The following is a 17,170-nucleotide window of genomic DNA, read 5'->3' on the forward strand; positions in this document are numbered from 1 at the left end:
TAAACCTGACCCAAATATGACAATATCTCTTTCCAAAAAACTTTTCACAGCAAACAAAAGAGTTTTAATTTAAGGTTAAGTCGCGGCTGCCGAGCCATGCCTTTACTTATCCTTAAGAAGATATAGATTTGATAGTGAATAGAATACTATAAAACACAATTTAAAAGATTTTATTTGAGATATAAAATGCACAAATATTTACAGAAAAATAATTAACAAATCTGCTGCAGAATTTTCAGAGAAGCTTGTATCAGTCGTTTTTATAACACATCACCCTGATTTTACAGTAATTTCATCAATAGATTTACAAAATTTAATTTTAAATAACTTATGGAAAAAATACACAAAAAGGTACTCTTCTTAGTGGAGATTTAAAAGAAAAACTGAAAATTTCATATAATAACATTACTCCAACTTTTGAGCAATATAAAAATAATAAAGTGGATATTATTTGTCAACAATTTAGGACAAATTAATATATCCTAATCTTCAAATATTTGAAGAAAGATTATTTGTCTTTCATTGTCCAATCTTTATTCCAGGTCAGGCATGTCATCTTCCTCATCCTCAATGTCCAGATCATCCAGGCTTGGTCTCTGGTAGCCCTTGGAGCCCATCTGTGGTCCTCCGCTGGCAGCGGCGGCTGCAGCTGCTCCCTGTGCGCCGCCAAGTCCGCCCATCTGTCTCATCATCTCCTCTGAAATATTGGAACAGTCAGTTACATATTTGGAATGAAAATAATTTTAAAAGTATGACAATATCCATACGTAGCGAAGCAAAAACATATCATGGAATGGACAAACAGACAATGTGAGTTTTATAGCTGATGTTCAGTTCTCATAACAAAAAAAAAGAGAATATGCAAAACCTTAAAAAATCCCTTAACCTTAAAACAATGACATTTACATCTTTTTAAGCATTACTGACAGACAGACGGACAAAACTATGTATAGATTAGATGAGCATATGTCATATGAATCTTCACTAAAAATTAAAAAATTCAGCTGTCTATTTTTAAAAGCAGTCGAGAAAACCACATTTCATAGCGTTACGGACTGACAGACAGAGTGAATTATAAAGTAGCTACGCTATTAAAAAAATAAATAGGGAACAGTTGAACAAATGAAAGAAAGAATAGACTTGTGACAGAAAAAGTTTTTCAAACTTCAAAGATAGTGATTGCCAGCTTAAATTTTTTTGAAAGGGACGACTAAAAAAAAAAATTTCAAGGGGTATAAAAATTACAAAAATATGAAGATTTTTTGTGTTCAATTTTATCAACCCCCCCCCCCCCCTTACACACAAAACGCCCCCACTTGGCCAAGGAACTCTGTACTCACCCAGATCTTGTCCTTGTCCTTCCTCCTCATCATCATCCTCATCCTTCCAATTCTTAAAGTCAACCCTAAAATTCAATATATAATTACTTGGACGTTGCATCAGATTTTCATGTACTACTGGCTAAAATAACGATACCCCCCATTCACCACCTTAAGCCCCTCCTCTCCTACTAAATGAACGAGCTGACCAATAATTGAGAAACCTTAAGTTTTAACAAATTTTTCCCTGGAAATACATCAATGTATATTCTAAATCCATTACCCTATATTTTAATTCTTTAAAGATCTGTGTCTCGCTAACCGCTGAATCGATATGGTTATCCTTTCAAGTGAAGCTTCACATAGGTCCTAGGAAGGTTTATAACTATTTTAGGGAAAAGTACCATCTTACTCCTAAGAGTAAATTTGCACCTGGACAAAATTTTTTCTTTTCAAAACTTGTTTCATGTTTCCCCAATAATGAAAAAGCTATTCTAAAAGTTTCCACTCTAATAAAATGTAATTACCTGAGCCATGGCTGTTTGACCTTAGCTGCCAGCAGTCTGTCCCAGTATGGACCTTCCTCTTCCTTCTCAAGGATAAAGGAAATTTCACGAGGCTTCACAGCATACTTGGATTTCTAAAGTGAGTTTTCATATTTTTATTAGTAATAATTAAGCTTTTCTTCATATAGGGTCGGTCCATCCGTCGGTAAAGCTAATTTAGGCATGTTTGAATTGTCTTATTACTTTTAAACCTGGCATGATGATTCCTGTACCAGTTTTGTACAATAAGTTAAGAACAGCAATCATTACCAGAAAGTCATTTTTTCAATTTTAACTTATTTTTTACGGAATATTTTTGTATAGTATAATTATCCTATGCATTTGAGTTTTCTATTTCTATTTTTAAACTATGTTTATTTTCGATTGTTTGATAATTACTTTAGGTTAGGTATATTGGGTAATTGGTAGCCCCACCGGGTTAGGGACCCCTGAAGGGTTTAGGCATAGGAAAAAAAACTACCCCTTTTGCATTATTTGAAAAATAAGAGGGAAAAGGTTCTCAACCCGGCAATTTGTATGAAAAAAAAATTACCTCAACATCAATTTTCTTGAAGAACTCCATTTCAACTTCGTGCTCCTTCATCTCTGTGCCCCCCACTCCCTTGAAGTAGAGCTTCGTGGGCTCAACCTTGATCACAGGGTCCTTCACATCTGTCAGCTGGATGGACAGGATGATGTGCTTGGGGCGCTGCGCCCACATGCAGCCGGGAGGGGGTAATCTAAATTATTCAATATATTTTTTTATTTATTCAAATAGTCTGAGATATCTGAGATCTGAATTAAATCTAAAAGCCAAAAAAATTGTCATCAAAGTAAATAAATAAACATATACAATGTATAAGTAATAAGTAATTATTAAAGAAATATTTCTTAATTGATGGAATAACATAAATATGCAAAATTGAGAATAACTTACATAAAAATGGTCAAATTCTACTAATTTGAAAATGATTCAATGTCGTTTTTAAGGCAATCGACTTCAAGACTTTAAACTTTATGAAGTATTTTAAGCATAAGAAATACATATTAGAATTAGGCCTTTTAAAGTTTTTTCATACTGCACTGGTCTCCCAAAAAGTACATTTTGACCCATAACAGTGTAGGCGTGAGCACCTAAATGTTTTTATATCATACGTATGTCTACCTATAGTATATCTAAATATATCTGAATGCATAACAATTATGCAGGTCTCGACATAAATCAGATAGAAGTCTAAACCTGACCCAAATATGGCAGCATTCTATTCCAAAAATATTTTCAAAATATCAAAACGGTTAAAAATTTGAGGCTTTGTCGTGGCTGACGCGCGGCAGCCGAGCCCTGCAATTATGTGATTCCCTATTAGGCAAATGCAAGTTTTCTTGAAGATTTTTTCTCAAGAAATCTTTTTCCTTATAATTGACAATATTGAATTCAAATTTTTGTGATCAAGTTTAGTTCAAAGAATCAAAATTAATTAGGTAGCTTATGATTTTAAAGACAAAATTTATTAATTGTAAAACTAATGCTATTTCACCTTTCATCAGGGGACATTTTAACTTTTTGATGGTAAATGCTTTTTAACTGATATTTGGTAATAAAACTTACTTTTGAGCCATAGCTGTGATATTTATAAATGTGCTAACTAAACAGACTAATCCAGAACTTTCACGAGAAAGCTTTTAAAATTATATATTTTTCATCAAAGCCTATAAAAGAGAGTTTAGTAGTCCTTATAAGTGCGCATAGAGGTGTGTGAGGGGGGTAATTTCTCATGTCAAATTTAGTATACCTATTAAATCACCACAAGTCAAAATTTTATTAGATTCAAGTTATGTCAACTAGTCGACATAAATGATAAATGTTTTGGGTAGGAAAGAATAGGCTGAGGTATTTAGATTGATTTAGGAATAGCCTAGAACCTGCTTCTAATCCAAAGAATCTTCTATTGTAATATACACCTTACTAGCGGCTACGCCTCTAGAATCCTCTAGGAGCACTTAAGGTGGTAGTAGGAAAAAACTACCCCTTTCCTCATTTTCAACTTAAGTTTTAAAAAGGGGGGGGGGGGGGTCATTTGTATTGGGATGGTGGAGATACCCACCCACAAAAAATTTCTTGGACCTTTAAAAAGCTTCATTGTAAAGGAGAACCATATCGGTCCAGCGGTTGGCGAGATCCTTTTGTGTATTACTTTTGTGTATTAACTTTGAAAAGGAAAGGGGGGAATCATTAATTTCCCCCCTAGTGCCTGTCTATTAGCCTATATACCCGGCGCGGCTACACGGCACATAATCACATTGCTTTCTACTAAAACCTAGAAACGTGTTTATCGACTTTCTATTTATAAAGAATCTTATCTAACCTTTCTATAGTAATTTACAATCTATCAAAACTTTTTAAAAACTAGGATTTTATTTCTAGCGTTTTCTAATTCTAATCAATCAACGGAGGTCCTTCGATACAAAAACACAGGTAAATAGACATACTGTTACTCTTAGGGTATTAAGATTAGGGATATCTAGAATATGATACAGTCGTAACAGACTGACAGAACAAGGGAAGTTGAGCTTCATATAAAGCGCCTTGCGTGTTAAAAAATGGATATATTGACTGGGAAAAAAATTGTCCTCGATTTAGCTTGCTAATACAGACCCAGCTCATACCAGTAACGAAATTAATTTGGAAGAAAATAACGAAACCTATACATGTTTTTCAGCTGTCGTTGGGTGGCAACACATCTTAAAATTTACGACCTCTCCATTTTCCCCCCAAATATTATTTTAGATTTATTTTGCTTGTTGGTTATACCTTATTCCTGATACAGACCTCATTCATTTCTAAGTTCATTCATCTAATAGGAGGGGAGAGAATGGGGATAAAGTGAGTAGGTGTTTCGTTATTTTAGCCAGCTGCTAGTACCACATGAAAATCTGGTGTAATATCCAAATAATAATATATCGATTGTTAGAATTCAAAAAGAAAATTTCTTTTACATACCTTTATTATAATATGAATTTACAAGATGGAAATATATATTGTTGTCATAATCATTTTCTAATCTAAAGGTTGATAATACTACTACACCACTGCATCACAAATTATTATAATATTCAGTTATTTTTGACTGGTTAGGTTTAATAAGAGTTTGTATGTATGTGGCCGGGTTGTATCATATGTAAACAACATAAAATACAATTAACACACATAACTTTCAAATCCAAACTTTATTACAATACATCTTTTAGATAGAAAAATTATTAATATCATTTAATTATAAATAAAATTAACCTAAAAAACAGAAATTCTTTTTGTATTAAAGGCAAAAATATGGTTTAACTTAAAAATAAACCTGAATTTGTAAAGCTAATAAAAATTATTGGACTAAAAATGATGAGTTGCCAGTGAGAGAAAGAAGAGCTAATAAATAAAAATACAACATAACTAACCTATTTCATTTTTTACATATTTAAAATAAAATTCACGAGTTTTATATTTTTGTGAGCATAAAAAAAAGTATTTTTTTTTGTATAAAATTGAGACATTTTTTCTTCAAAAATACAGATCATATGACTGAATTTTATGTTTATAATGAATCGCAATAAAACTTGAGATATTATCAAAATAATATAAGTGATTTTAAAAATCAAACTGGTAAAGTAAACTTTAAAATGTAGCGGGAATCTAACCTTTCACAAAAACTAGGGGGTTTACACGTAAATGAACGTCAAACAACTGAACGTACATTACAATACCCAACATGAGAAGGTTCAAAAACAAACTGAGAAATGCTAGGCTGAGAAAACTAGTCTTAATAAAGTTTTTTTTTGCACATTCATGTTTCTAATTTTTAGGAAATATTAGATTTCAGGAACATTTTACAGCGAACTCTACCAGATCCAGAAAACCTTATCAATTCATTTGATAACAATATAACAAAAATATTCTAATAACTAATGTAACAAAAATCATTTACCTAACTAAAAAAAAGAAATCTATTTACTAAAAATAATCACAAGTTAATTTTGTTTAAATTTAAAAATACGCGAGAGTAAAACTTTTATCATGGATGGAATTAAGTTATTCTTATAAACTGGATTCATATTCAAAAGGACGGAGTCATTGCACTAGAGGAGAGATTGATTTTCAAGTTTAAATATATGTGTGTATGTAGAAAATAAATAAATCCTTGCTATATTTAACCAAACTAAAATTGGACACTCTGCAAACGTCAAAAATAAGATTAAAATTTTTAAATTGCTCTTTAACTAATATTTAAACTTTCTATTACTAATGAAAGCATTTTTATTTATGTATTTTTACTTTTAATTTAAATAGAAATAGTAAGATTTTAAATCCCTACTTTGATCAAATTTTCTCAGGAAGACAGATAAGTCAACAAAAAACTAATTAGTATATAAAATGTTTACTTAAAATCTGAATCTAAAATTTTTGTAGAAAAATTTTTAAAAATATTGTGACATTTTAAAAAAATATACTAATTTAAATACGTAATTATCTTCAAAAAAGAACAATTTTGATTTTAATATAATCAACAACTTGTAAGGCGGGTTAAATTTTTGGACGATAGAAGTTTTGACTAAACATAATTTATGGATGGATTATTTAGATTTGTCCAGTTAAAAAAAAGTTAATGGGGGCATTTCTTGGATGTTAAATTAAGATATTTTAAAACAATTAAAAAAATGTCCCCTCACTTTTTTGTTTTATCATAAAATTATGAATATATTATTATTATATAAGTTTACTTCTTTGGATTGTCCGTAATTACATACGAAAATTGTTAAAAATAAGTATATAGAAAATTTTAAATTTAAATCTGTCATTTTTTATGATAAAATATACTTTTATTAGACAGAAGATTGTTGTGTTGTAAGGCGACTTGTTCAAAGTTTGTTTATCACATTTAGAGAAGGCAATTTCAGTTGAGACAAACCTACGTCTGTTTAATCAAGCATTAGAACCAAGATTTTAATAGGTATACCTAAATAATATAACCTGGCATGCATGTTAAGTCATATTTTACAACTTCTAATTTATACATTTGATCCAGAAATTAAAGACTTAATATGAAATTGATTCGAATGAGGATTCGAATATCCAAAAAATCTAGGTTTAGATAGGTATACCTAATAAACTTGGTTTGCCTGAATCAACAAACATAGGTAAAAAAAACTGATCGATTATAATTGGACAAAAACTGAATCTCACAAGTACATTTGTTGTTCTTTCTATATCTATAAATAAAAAAAGTAAATTACTAAGTACACTTTGAGCTCTAGAGCATTAATATTCATGTTCTGGCAATTACAGGCTGAACAAAAAATTCTGGAAGCTTCAATGCTTCCCACATTTTTTCTTCACATTTCCACCAGTTGTTTATACAAAATTATTAAAAATTCTAAATAACTTTCACTTGTCATTTTTGTTGTGATGATCTGCTTTGTAGGGAAGAAATGATTTATTTTTTTGTAATCACATTTATTGACAGTTTTTTTGTTTCATCTGGTAAGATGTCAAATATTGACCTAACTCAGCACCAGTCCGCCAGGAAGGTGAAATCCTGGAAGAGAAGCTGCTCGTCGTCAGTCAGGTTTCTGGCGTCCTTGGGGGGAGTCAGCTTCGGCTGCTCAGCTGTAAATTCCTCGTCAAAATTTGATACATCTTCCAGACCATTCTGAAAAAGAATTAGGAAAATTAATACCTATCAATTTAGTTTATCTTGTAAAATGATCAATGATCAAACACTAGGTTTCTCTATAAGTAAAATTTGTAGAGTGATTTTTTCCGTTGGGAAGAGATTAGACGTCCAAGTGACTTTGAAATCCCTCATTTTACCACCCTCACAATAAAAAGCTTGGACGTCCCTGCCTCCGAGTCTCCATAAATAAAAAAATTCATTGCCATAGAGAACATCAAAGTTCTTACTTTACCTTCTTTATTCTTTATTCTATAATCTTTAATTAATTCTTTAGGATCATGAAGAAAAAAAACGAAGTAGCGGGTTTCGTCGTATTTTCACAGTAGCTTTTCTCCGCTACTTCGTTTTCTTTCAATGAACCATTCTTTTTTTCTATAAAAACTTACAATGGTTGGCACAAATGGAGGAGGAACTTTTCTCATGAGAAGATCTTCCCAGTTCATATTTCTGAAGAAAGCCTGTTTCTTGACATCCTCGGCATCCCTGTCAGAGGCACCCAACCGCTTCTCTGGCGCTTTCCGTAACAGCTGAAATAAATATTTAGATTTAGAGAAATTATATTCATTTTTTTAATTATCGCCTCAAACGGGCAAACACTTTTTCTTTAAAATAAGCTTAATTCAAGTGGTAAAGGAGAAATAAATAAGTCAAAAACAGAAATAATTTTGTCATTAAATGGATCGTCTTAAAAAAGAGATTTATTTATTCCAATATAATTTGTCATAAAAATTGATTTAAACGATTTTGAATGCCTTTCAGGTTTTCCTTCACACTGCTGTTTCAACCATAAGCTTTCCTCCTTCATACTTTTCGAAGTAACACTGGAAAAAATTATTACCCGTCGCATGATGGCAATAGCCTCTAGAGAGAGGAATCTTGGATATCTGACTTCATCATTGACAATACTGTCAAATACCTCCTCCTCGTCATCTCCGGGGAAAGGAGATTCACCAACAAGCATCTCAAATATCAATACACCTAAAAAAAGATTCGATTTGTAAAAAAAATGGAATAATGCTATTTACAATTTTGACACTAAATATAACAATAGCAATGGATTTATTATTACTTAGGTATATCTTTCACCAGGTTGTCATGTACTCTAATAAAGTGAAACTTGTGGCTTGCTAAAATAACAATCCATAATATCCACCCCCTTTACCAGGGGCGTCCAAGCTTTTTATTTTGGGGGGGGGTAAAATTTTTTTAAGGGGGGGGGTAATTCGGTTTTGGGGGGGGTAAAATCGCGCCGCAATTTTTTTTTACCCCCACCCCTGTCATAATATCCACTTATATTATAAATCTTTTACAATTAATCAGGCCAACAATTTTTATGTATGGATTTTTGCCTTTGGAATATTATGGCGAATATATTTGGGATATTATGAAGCTCCCTACAATTGAGTTTAGTGGTCAGCTAAATCTTAACGGATAAAAAAAACCTTATTACTTCATATAAATAAGAGAGAAATAAAAACTGCAACTTACCAAGACCCCACCAGTCGACAGCTCTAGTGTACGAGGTCTCCGTGAGAACCTCTGGTGCCAGGAACTCCGGGGTACCACAGAAAGTGCCAGTCCTGTCCCCGTACCCCATACCCTCCTTGCACAGACCAAAGTCGGCAATCTTGACATACCCCTCAGTATCCAACAACAGATTGTCAAGCTTCAAATCTCTGAAAAATATTTAAATTTTAAAATAGTCTGTCTGTCTGAAGTTTAATATCTTGGTAATCGCTGAACCGATTGGGATCTACTCTCAGGAAAAATACCTACTGGTCCTGTAGTAGTTATGAGCTATTTCTTTGGGGATAGGACATCCCTCCCCCACAATTTTTAATTTTATTTTTTTAAATCAAATTACACTTGTAATTTAAATTAACATTTATTAAAATTATCCAACGTAATATTTACAATTTAATTTAGTTTTATCTCTAAAGATGTTAAAAAGTACCAGATTTTTAGTACAAAAAAATAGATAAAATGAACCAAAGTTTTTTTTCAAAATCAAACCCGAATATCATATCTTGAAACCGATAAATTTTCTAAAGACATTGTTAAAAACATGTTGAAAATTTTTAATATTTCTTGGTCCAGATGTAGCCTTATTTCATTTTCTCCTAACTCATTTTCTCTCATTTTTTCCAACCTTCCTTGTCCCTTTTTCTTTCTTAATATCTCCATTTATAACCACCCCCCCCCTTAAAAAAAAGAGGTGCATGGCACTTGTTGCGTATGTAAAAAGTCACCTCTTTTAACGCCTTTATAACACGAATACTCCAATTCCTACTGTTCGCTTTTTTGAATATCAATGATGCACCCCTCCCTAATTTATCCTTTTCTCCATATAAAATGCTCCCCATATCATTGCCCCCCCCCCTTCCCTTCCCTATTGAGAACGCCCACACAAAAACAAAACTTGAAATGTGGTTTTAATTGCGAGTAATATGGACCAGAGCAGGGATCTCAAGGGATAATGGCCGATATATTGTTGTACATACCCATTGATGATACACAAAATTACCCCTTATGTAGATTAGTTATTGGCTGAAATGTTTGGACACTTAATTAATAAACCAACAAAAATGAAAAATTTCTAAAAGTCCTCAAAGCTAACGAATAAAAAAACGTTATTATTAAACTTTGTGGACTAGTGCAATAAACAGCCTAATGACCCCTCCCTCACTGGGACCAAACGGACATCACAATTTCTTGCCTAAAAAGAGACTTTTAAACAACCATACAAAAAGAACCATGAAGGTCATTTCGTAATTTTTAATTAAAGTCCGAAATATCCTTTTGACATTGACAACATATTAACAAAAACAAAATTCGAATTAGGTAATCATTTAGAAACATTTTAAAGAATTTTCAAAAATTCAACTAGAACACAAGATGTTTTAAACTGTAGAGAAATTTCTAAATATAAAATAGTAATGGTATAGAATATACAGGGATATTATGACACGGAAAAATTATCAATTTAGATTGCTAACGTAGATATCATTTATTGATTAGTATGTTCATCCAGTAGGAAGGGAGGGGATGGGGTAGAGATAATGGATAGCGGGTATCGTTTTTATTCCCGCTTAGAATCCATGAAAATCTGGTGAAGTAATAAAATATTCATTGCTTAATCATTACAGAGAAACATACCAACAAAGTAAATTGAATGCTAGCTGATAAATCTGATATAAATCTAAACATCTTGAAATGAATGGCTAGCAATTACATTACCATATTATGTCTGCTAATTTCAGGGGGAATCCTTTATCTAATACATAAAATCTTTCCAAGACTTAAAAATAAACAATGAGAAAACCTAAAACCATCACGTGACCTATATGAGCGCCCTAAGATGAAATTTCGATAAATATTGAAACTATTAAGCTTCAGACAAAAAATGTTACTACTTTTATACTTAGTATTCAAACTTAGGAATCTTAAAGGATATGACAATAGACGATGCATACACACCCGCAATTACGATAAACAAAATATTTATATAGAAAAAACCATTGGATAAAAGTTTAGGCACTGATTTTGTGTTAATAAAGATCACTAAAAAATTTAAGCCAACGATTTAGAGATCGCATTTCAATATGCCTTATAGGTGAAATTGCTAAACAGTCATTGAATTGTCTTTCTAATATAGATATATATTTAGCCCTGTAAACAAAGGAGAAGACTGTGTTTGCTAAATCAAAACAAAAGTGGGCTCAACCAAACAAGATAAAAATTTTAATCGATATATTATTACTTGGAAGTTGCACCATATTTTCATGTACTCTGATAAAGTAATATTCGCAGTGTGTTAAAATAACGTTACTCCCCATCCACCCCTTTACCCCCCCCCCCCCCCTGGATGAACGAACCAATAAATGAGGTCCAAGCTAAATTAACAATTTTTCCCCTGTCAATATATCCACGTATATCCTACATCCATTGCTCAACTCATCTGGATAAAAATAGTTGATGCAATCTCATTTAATTAAATTTCGCGCGCGCAGAAAAATAGCCAAGGGGGGAGGGTGAAGGGAGGGAGGGGGGAGAAAATATTAATGAATTAATTCATTTGGGCATTTGAACTATAGTGATTAAAATCCATTAATCTTCAAAAAGAAATTCTTGCAAGGATATTTCAAATTTTAATTGTTATACAAAGGGATTGTTCATTTATGAAGGATCTCGTAAAAAAACAGTGTTTTGTATTTTTACTAAACATTCTAGTAAGCTAAAAATAAGGTATAAGAAAAACAGTGATTTTTATTTTTTTAGTTGATTTTTTTTTTACTTTTCAACGAAGTTGAAAAATGTTATCAAATACGATATATTTTTAAGTATACTAAAACTCTATTTTACAGAATTCTATATTAATGAACAGCTGATTGTTTAGATCTCTAAGACGGCTTTGTTGGTCAACTTGTACTTTTTAAGAAGCTTTATAAAGGAAAAGACTTTTTACTTCAATTTCCAGGATCTAAAGGGATGATAAATTGATACATTCCCATTGATGAAACACAAAATTACCCCTTCTGTAGATTACAATTAGTGAGTGAAACATTTGCACACTCAACTTAATGAACCAACCAATCAATTTCACCCTTACCAACATTATTTTTAAAGTTAATCTGAAGTCGTTGTTCTAAAACCAAAACACCATAAATAAAATGAAAAATATTTTTAAAAATATTAAATACTGTAGCAATAACGGTATGAAAAACCGGAAATGATAAAATCACTTGGCTGACCCTTTTTCTGGACAAATTCTGTCAATCAACCAGAAAAAAACGTTGAATAATTTGGCAATAAGAAGTCATCTAAACAATCAAAACTGTAAATAAATTTGGTAGAATCCAACATTTTGCCTGTGAAACATTAATTACCAGGTAGGGAGTGGAAAATAATCCCTAAATTACAATGGAACCTAAAGTTTTATATATACACTATCATATAAGTTAGTGGTTACTTTAATTAGGCTCTGATCTTTTGGTTCTAAACTAGAAGTGTTCAAACTTTTCAAACAACAATCCTACAGAAGGGGTAATTTTGTTTATCATCATTGGGAATGTCCTTAAATTAAACGTCCATTGTCATATCCATTAAGATCCCTGTTAATAATCCATCCCCACACTTTCTCCTTTTTCAACCTTACAAAGATTGTATTATCCTTAACAACATACAAATGAAATAATATTGTAATAAGAGGTTTGGGGGGAGGAAACTACTTGCAAAATAAGGGATTTTACTTTTAATTTAAATGGCTGGACGCAAATTTGAAAGTAAAAAGAGGTACTTCTGTATAAAAAGTTATTTATTTAAGCTTGCTTCGTTAAATAAAGGCGATAAAGGGTGCATATAATAAACAGACCTAGCATAAAAATTCCCCTCAAAAACATGGATTTGAATGTCGGGACTGTCTTAATTTATGGAAAAAGATAAAATCGAACCTTCACTTAAAACGTTGAATTTGTAGAAGTTTTTGGGATCTTAAGCAACTAAAGCACGTATTAATCTACTATAATGTATATACCTATAGGATTTTAAACTAATGTTTATGAAACAACCCAAACTAAAAATAATTTTGATAATTTTAATTCTGTGTCCTGAAGCAAAGAAAAACAGGTGAACCAAAAGTGAAAAAGGCGTTTTCTTCGTTATAAACCTGAATTTATCATTTATCTGGACATTTGTTAATTTGGAGAGAGTCCAATCACAAATAAACTCAGCTCAGGGATGCCAGGAATAAGTAAAAGTTCTCAAAGCTGAATATTGTACAAATCACAAATAAACTCAGCTCAGGGATGCCAGGAATAAGTAAAAGTTCCCAAAAGCTGAATATTTAAATAAACATGAGAAAGCCATTCTTACAAAACTTTTTCTTTGTGGTATTTAATCCGGTCATTATGTCAACGGAATGGGGAACCATGTGTGTTCATATACTATGGTTTTATTGAAATTTTCCACACTAAATTGCCAGTGCCCAAAAGTAATTTATGTAAGTTTTCGCAGACAACTGTATAATCAACCATACAATATCAATAAACTATCCAGGGATACTTTTTACATTTTTTTGTCTGAATAAAAAATCATTTAATTATTTCCTTACCCCTGGTGATTCAAAGTACAGCGTACACACAACTCGTGTTATGCTTATTAGATCATTAAAATAAATTCAGATACAAGACAGTTAATTAGCATAAATTATGTCAATAAACTAATTAAACACCAAAATTTTAGGTAGGTATTTTAAACAAGAGTACGAAAAAATCTAAAATAAAATAAATATAAGAAAAATTAGGTACTTTTTAAAAACTATTATTTTTCATAAAAGTTATCGGATACAAAAATTTCAAAATGGCTGATCAAAACAAACAAATATTGTAAGACTTAATTCTAATAGCATTGTGTCACATCGTATTAGGAATAACAATTCAAAAATTCGAGATGATGGTATTATTATAACATTATATAAGTAAGTGGCAACATTCTAAAGTTTTAAAAAATATCACATTGTTACGTGAATCAGCCTAGAAAGTTTAAAATTGCAAGGACAATTCTAACATGCCTAAATATTTAGCAAGTGTTGAATCACAGGAATAAAGTTTAGTCAACAATCGAAATATGAAATAATATTTAGGGGGTAGATAGAAAGGTCGTCAATTTTACCAAGTGTTGCCCCCACCCAACGACAGCTGACAACCACGTATAGGTTTCTTGATTTTTTTCCCGAATTAATTTCGCTGTTTGTTATAGCTGGTTGAATCATAACTTTAAAAGATTCTTTACCTGTAGATAATCTTATTATCATGAAGGTATTGAAGACCGAGTACAACACAAGCTGTGTAGAAGACAGTCCTTGGCTCAGTAAAGACATCAGCATGAATGTGCATCATCAGATCACCACCTGCAGCATACTCCATCACGAAACACACGTGGCTCTGGAAAAAAAATGGATATAGAGTATTCATGGATATATTGACAGGGTAAAATTTTTCGTCAATTTAGGTTGTTAATATGGACCTCATATTATGGTCAAGTTTGTTCATCCAGTAAGAGGGGAGGGGATGTGTTATCGTTATTTTAGCCAGCTGCGAATTTGACTTTATAAAAGTACATGAAAATAAGGTGCAACGTTCAAGTAATAAAATATCGATTGGAAAAATATTTAGGATTTTAAGTTTGCAACTATTTTACACCATTTTGTCAAATATCTAAGTTTGGGTATTTCATACGTTTAATACATAGTTATTTATCGCATCGTATTGTAGACAGCTTTCCGTGTATATTTAAATGAAAAATTAAAGATTAAAACCAGTTAGCCCCAAGAGGCCAAAGACACTGCCTAACAAAACTGTTATTAGTTTTATGACTTATTAATAATCATGGAAAATTCTCTGCAATATGATGCTATACATGATTTTTTTTACTTTAATACTGGATTACATAGAAAATAATGTTTTACCTTTGTTTGAAAGCAAGAGAAGAGATTAACCAAGAATGGATGTCTCATGGAGTTGGCCACCTCGAATATCCTCTTCTCTGCCAGCAAGGACTCCACCTCGTCCCGGGCGATGATGTCGCCCTTCTTCAAAGCTTTGATGGCAAAATATTCGCCAGTATTTTTGTACCGTGCCAAGATAACCTAAAATTAAGAAGAAATTATTAGTTATTGTTATTTTTTTATCATAACCTTCATTTAATCAGGCATTAGGAAGCTCAATTAGAATATGTTAATAACCATGGGGGGAGGGAACACATTTGGCTGTTTATTACACTAGTCCCCAAAGTTTTTTGATTATTATTTTTTCTTATTCGTTGGCTTTGATTTATTGGTTCCTTAAGATGAGTGTCCGTACGTTTCAATCAATAATTGTAATTTACAGAAGGTGTTATTTTGTGTATTATCATTGGGGATGTACATTGCGATATCCCATAAAATCTCTGGGACAAATAAAAATTATGCAAGTTTCAAAATATTATCACCACAATCAATCTATTGTTGGATTTGAAAGAAAATTTTTCCACGAAAATATGTTTAGATGATTTTGGAAAATTTTGAAGATGCAAAATATTTGAATGGGTGCATTTAAAAGCATAATAAACAAAATTAAGATAATCATTTTTTTTACAGATGGTACTTTAATTGCAATGTCCTTCAATTATTAATGTACATTTTAATTCAGGAATCAAGTTATTATCATATTTAAATTTATTATTATTTATAAGAAAATTGTATTCTTTAAAATCTTTGATAGCAGATACAAAATCTAACGAGTGAAATGTCTTGAATGAGAAAATGGCACAACTAAAAAATCAAAACAATGTCTCCAATCAAAGGATTCATTGTTTTGGACAATCAGAGCTGCAATTAAAAAGTATATCCACTAAGTAATTTTGAGTAGCTTTACTAAATTCCCAATATTAATCAAATTTATGGAATGTGGTCATTTGAATATCCCTACTATCTGTTTAAGAATGTGAGTTAATAATTTTATCTTGCACAGACAGACGCATGTGGAAAAGAAGATAATTTTTCTTTTACACTTTCTTCAAGGAATGTTCATCATTTAGAACCCCTTGCTGTGCTCAAGGATGGGGTCATTTGTTCAGATATTTGTCTGAATAGATTTATTATTACTTGGATCTTACAAATAATTATTATTTACTTAAATTGAAACTTGTAGATGACTAAAATAACAACCCACCCACCCCCCTCCTCCCTATAGCCAATCCCCTAACCTCCTACATGATGAACAAACTGACCAATACATGACAGAGAAAAAGAGCAACCTAAATTAACGACAATTTCTTCCCAAATCAAGGTATATATGTATGGGGCGGGATCTTTAGAGATAAGACAATAGCAGATAAATTGATGTGCATGCCGATGATGAGCATTATCCCTCTGGGAGATTAAAATTTTTTGTTCAAAAATTTAGACACTTCTAGTTTGTATTTCATTTACATAATTACATTATAGTTTTTTTAATTTAGAAGGAAGGGATTGTTGTCTAATCCCTTTTGATCCCTGATATCCTGCTATGTGATTTATGCAAAAGTAAGATCATAAGTAAAATTTCAACTAATTCAATTCCTATTCCAACTGATTAAAATAGCCTTAAACATGTCCGTAATCCAAGATGTGCTGTCATGTGAAGGTTAAGAATTTTCAATGTTTGTGCACATCAAATAGTTACCATCATCGTGTCTTGTCTCAATGCAGTTTTTATTCAATTTTTCATTTTCCTTTTTTTAGATCTTTTACGTGTAAGGTTTTTTATCTTTGAATAAGAAAATAAGATATATAAATCAGGATTGTACATTTTAATATGAACAGGGGTCCTGGATTGAACCAGGGGATTCCTCCAGAATTTAATGATCCTTGTTATTTAGGGATATAATTAAATCTAGTTAGAATGTTGAGATAAATTGCAAACAAAAATGATTAATTATCATAGATAGAAGATTCCTGAGACAATATGCCAGGCATTGGTGCATATGTAAATTAAAAAATAGATAACAAGATAGGAAGGGAGCGAGCTAAAATTTAACAGTATATCAAAACAAGTAAAAAAATAAA

General features: G+C 31.5%; 4 protein-coding genes across 12 annotated transcripts in view; all 4 read right to left on the bottom strand.

Moving 5' to 3' along the window:
• HSPC300 (hematopoietic stem/progenitor cell protein 300) overlaps positions 1–17,170 on the bottom strand; it is a 128,995-nt gene that overhangs the window by 23,193 nt on the left and 88,632 nt on the right. The gene's annotated exons all lie outside the window — the stretch shown is intronic.
• Hem (Nck associated protein 1 Hem) overlaps positions 1–17,170 on the bottom strand; it is a 124,220-nt gene that overhangs the window by 18,418 nt on the left and 88,632 nt on the right. The window lies entirely within an intron of this gene.
• LOC145316219 (prostaglandin E synthase 3-like) lies at positions 155–3,581 on the bottom strand. 2 transcript variants are annotated; one of them, XM_080156577.1, is made up of 5 exons: positions 3,403–3,581; positions 2,418–2,604; positions 1,847–1,959; positions 1,341–1,405; positions 155–697 (listed from the first exon to the last, which is right to left on the bottom strand). In XM_080156577.1, exons 1-5 carry the CDS (start codon positions 3,417–3,419, stop codon positions 534–536), a joined length of 546 nt encoding a protein of 181 aa, XP_080012703.1. In that variant the 5' UTR covers positions 3,420–3,581; the 3' UTR covers positions 155–533. The 2 variants fall into 2 exon arrangements, with proteins under 2 accessions (XP_080012703.1, XP_080012704.1); XM_080156578.1 differs by having other exon boundaries at positions 3,474–3,578.
• The window catches only part of Pkn (serine/threonine-protein kinase N), a 144,423-nt gene continuing 132,104 nt past the window's right edge, over positions 4,852–17,170 (bottom strand). For 3 of the 8 annotated variants that reach the window (XM_080156572.1, XM_080156570.1, XM_080156571.1), the window contains 6 exons: positions 15,053–15,232; positions 14,377–14,528; positions 9,076–9,263; positions 8,426–8,565; positions 7,974–8,114; positions 6,584–7,563 (listed from right to left, as the gene is read on the bottom strand). In XM_080156572.1, the coding sequence (XP_080012698.1) occupies positions 7,420–7,563; positions 7,974–8,114; positions 8,426–8,565; positions 9,076–9,263; positions 14,377–14,528; positions 15,053–15,232 (945 nt within the window). In that variant the 3' untranslated portion in view covers positions 6,584–7,419. Of the gene's footprint in view, positions 4,993–5,698; positions 5,993–6,295; positions 6,466–6,582; positions 7,564–7,973; positions 8,115–8,425; positions 8,566–9,075; positions 9,264–14,376; positions 14,529–15,052; positions 15,233–17,170 lie in introns of those variants that run through there. The other 5 variants (XR_013878340.1, XR_013878339.1, XR_013878343.1 and 2 more) reach the window with 5 other exon arrangements.

The sequence above is a fragment of the Acartia tonsa genome, chromosome 4 (assembly GCF_053477335.1).
Source record: "Acartia tonsa isolate MP-2025a chromosome 4, ASM5347733v1, whole genome shotgun sequence".
Lineage (NCBI taxonomy): Eukaryota > Metazoa > Arthropoda > Copepoda > Calanoida > Acartiidae > Acartia > Acartia tonsa.

Bases quoted from the DNA above. Each gene is read 5' to 3' on its own strand.
- LOC145316219 (XM_080156577.1), bottom strand. The intron at 1,406-1,846 runs GTAATTACATTT...ATTGAATTTTAG, and splicing joins GTCAAACAGCCATGGCTCAG to GGTTGACTTTAAGAATTGGA. The intron at 698-1,340 runs GTGAGTACAGAG...CCAATATTTCAG, and splicing joins AGGACAAGGACAAGATCTGG to AGGAGATGATGAGACAGATG.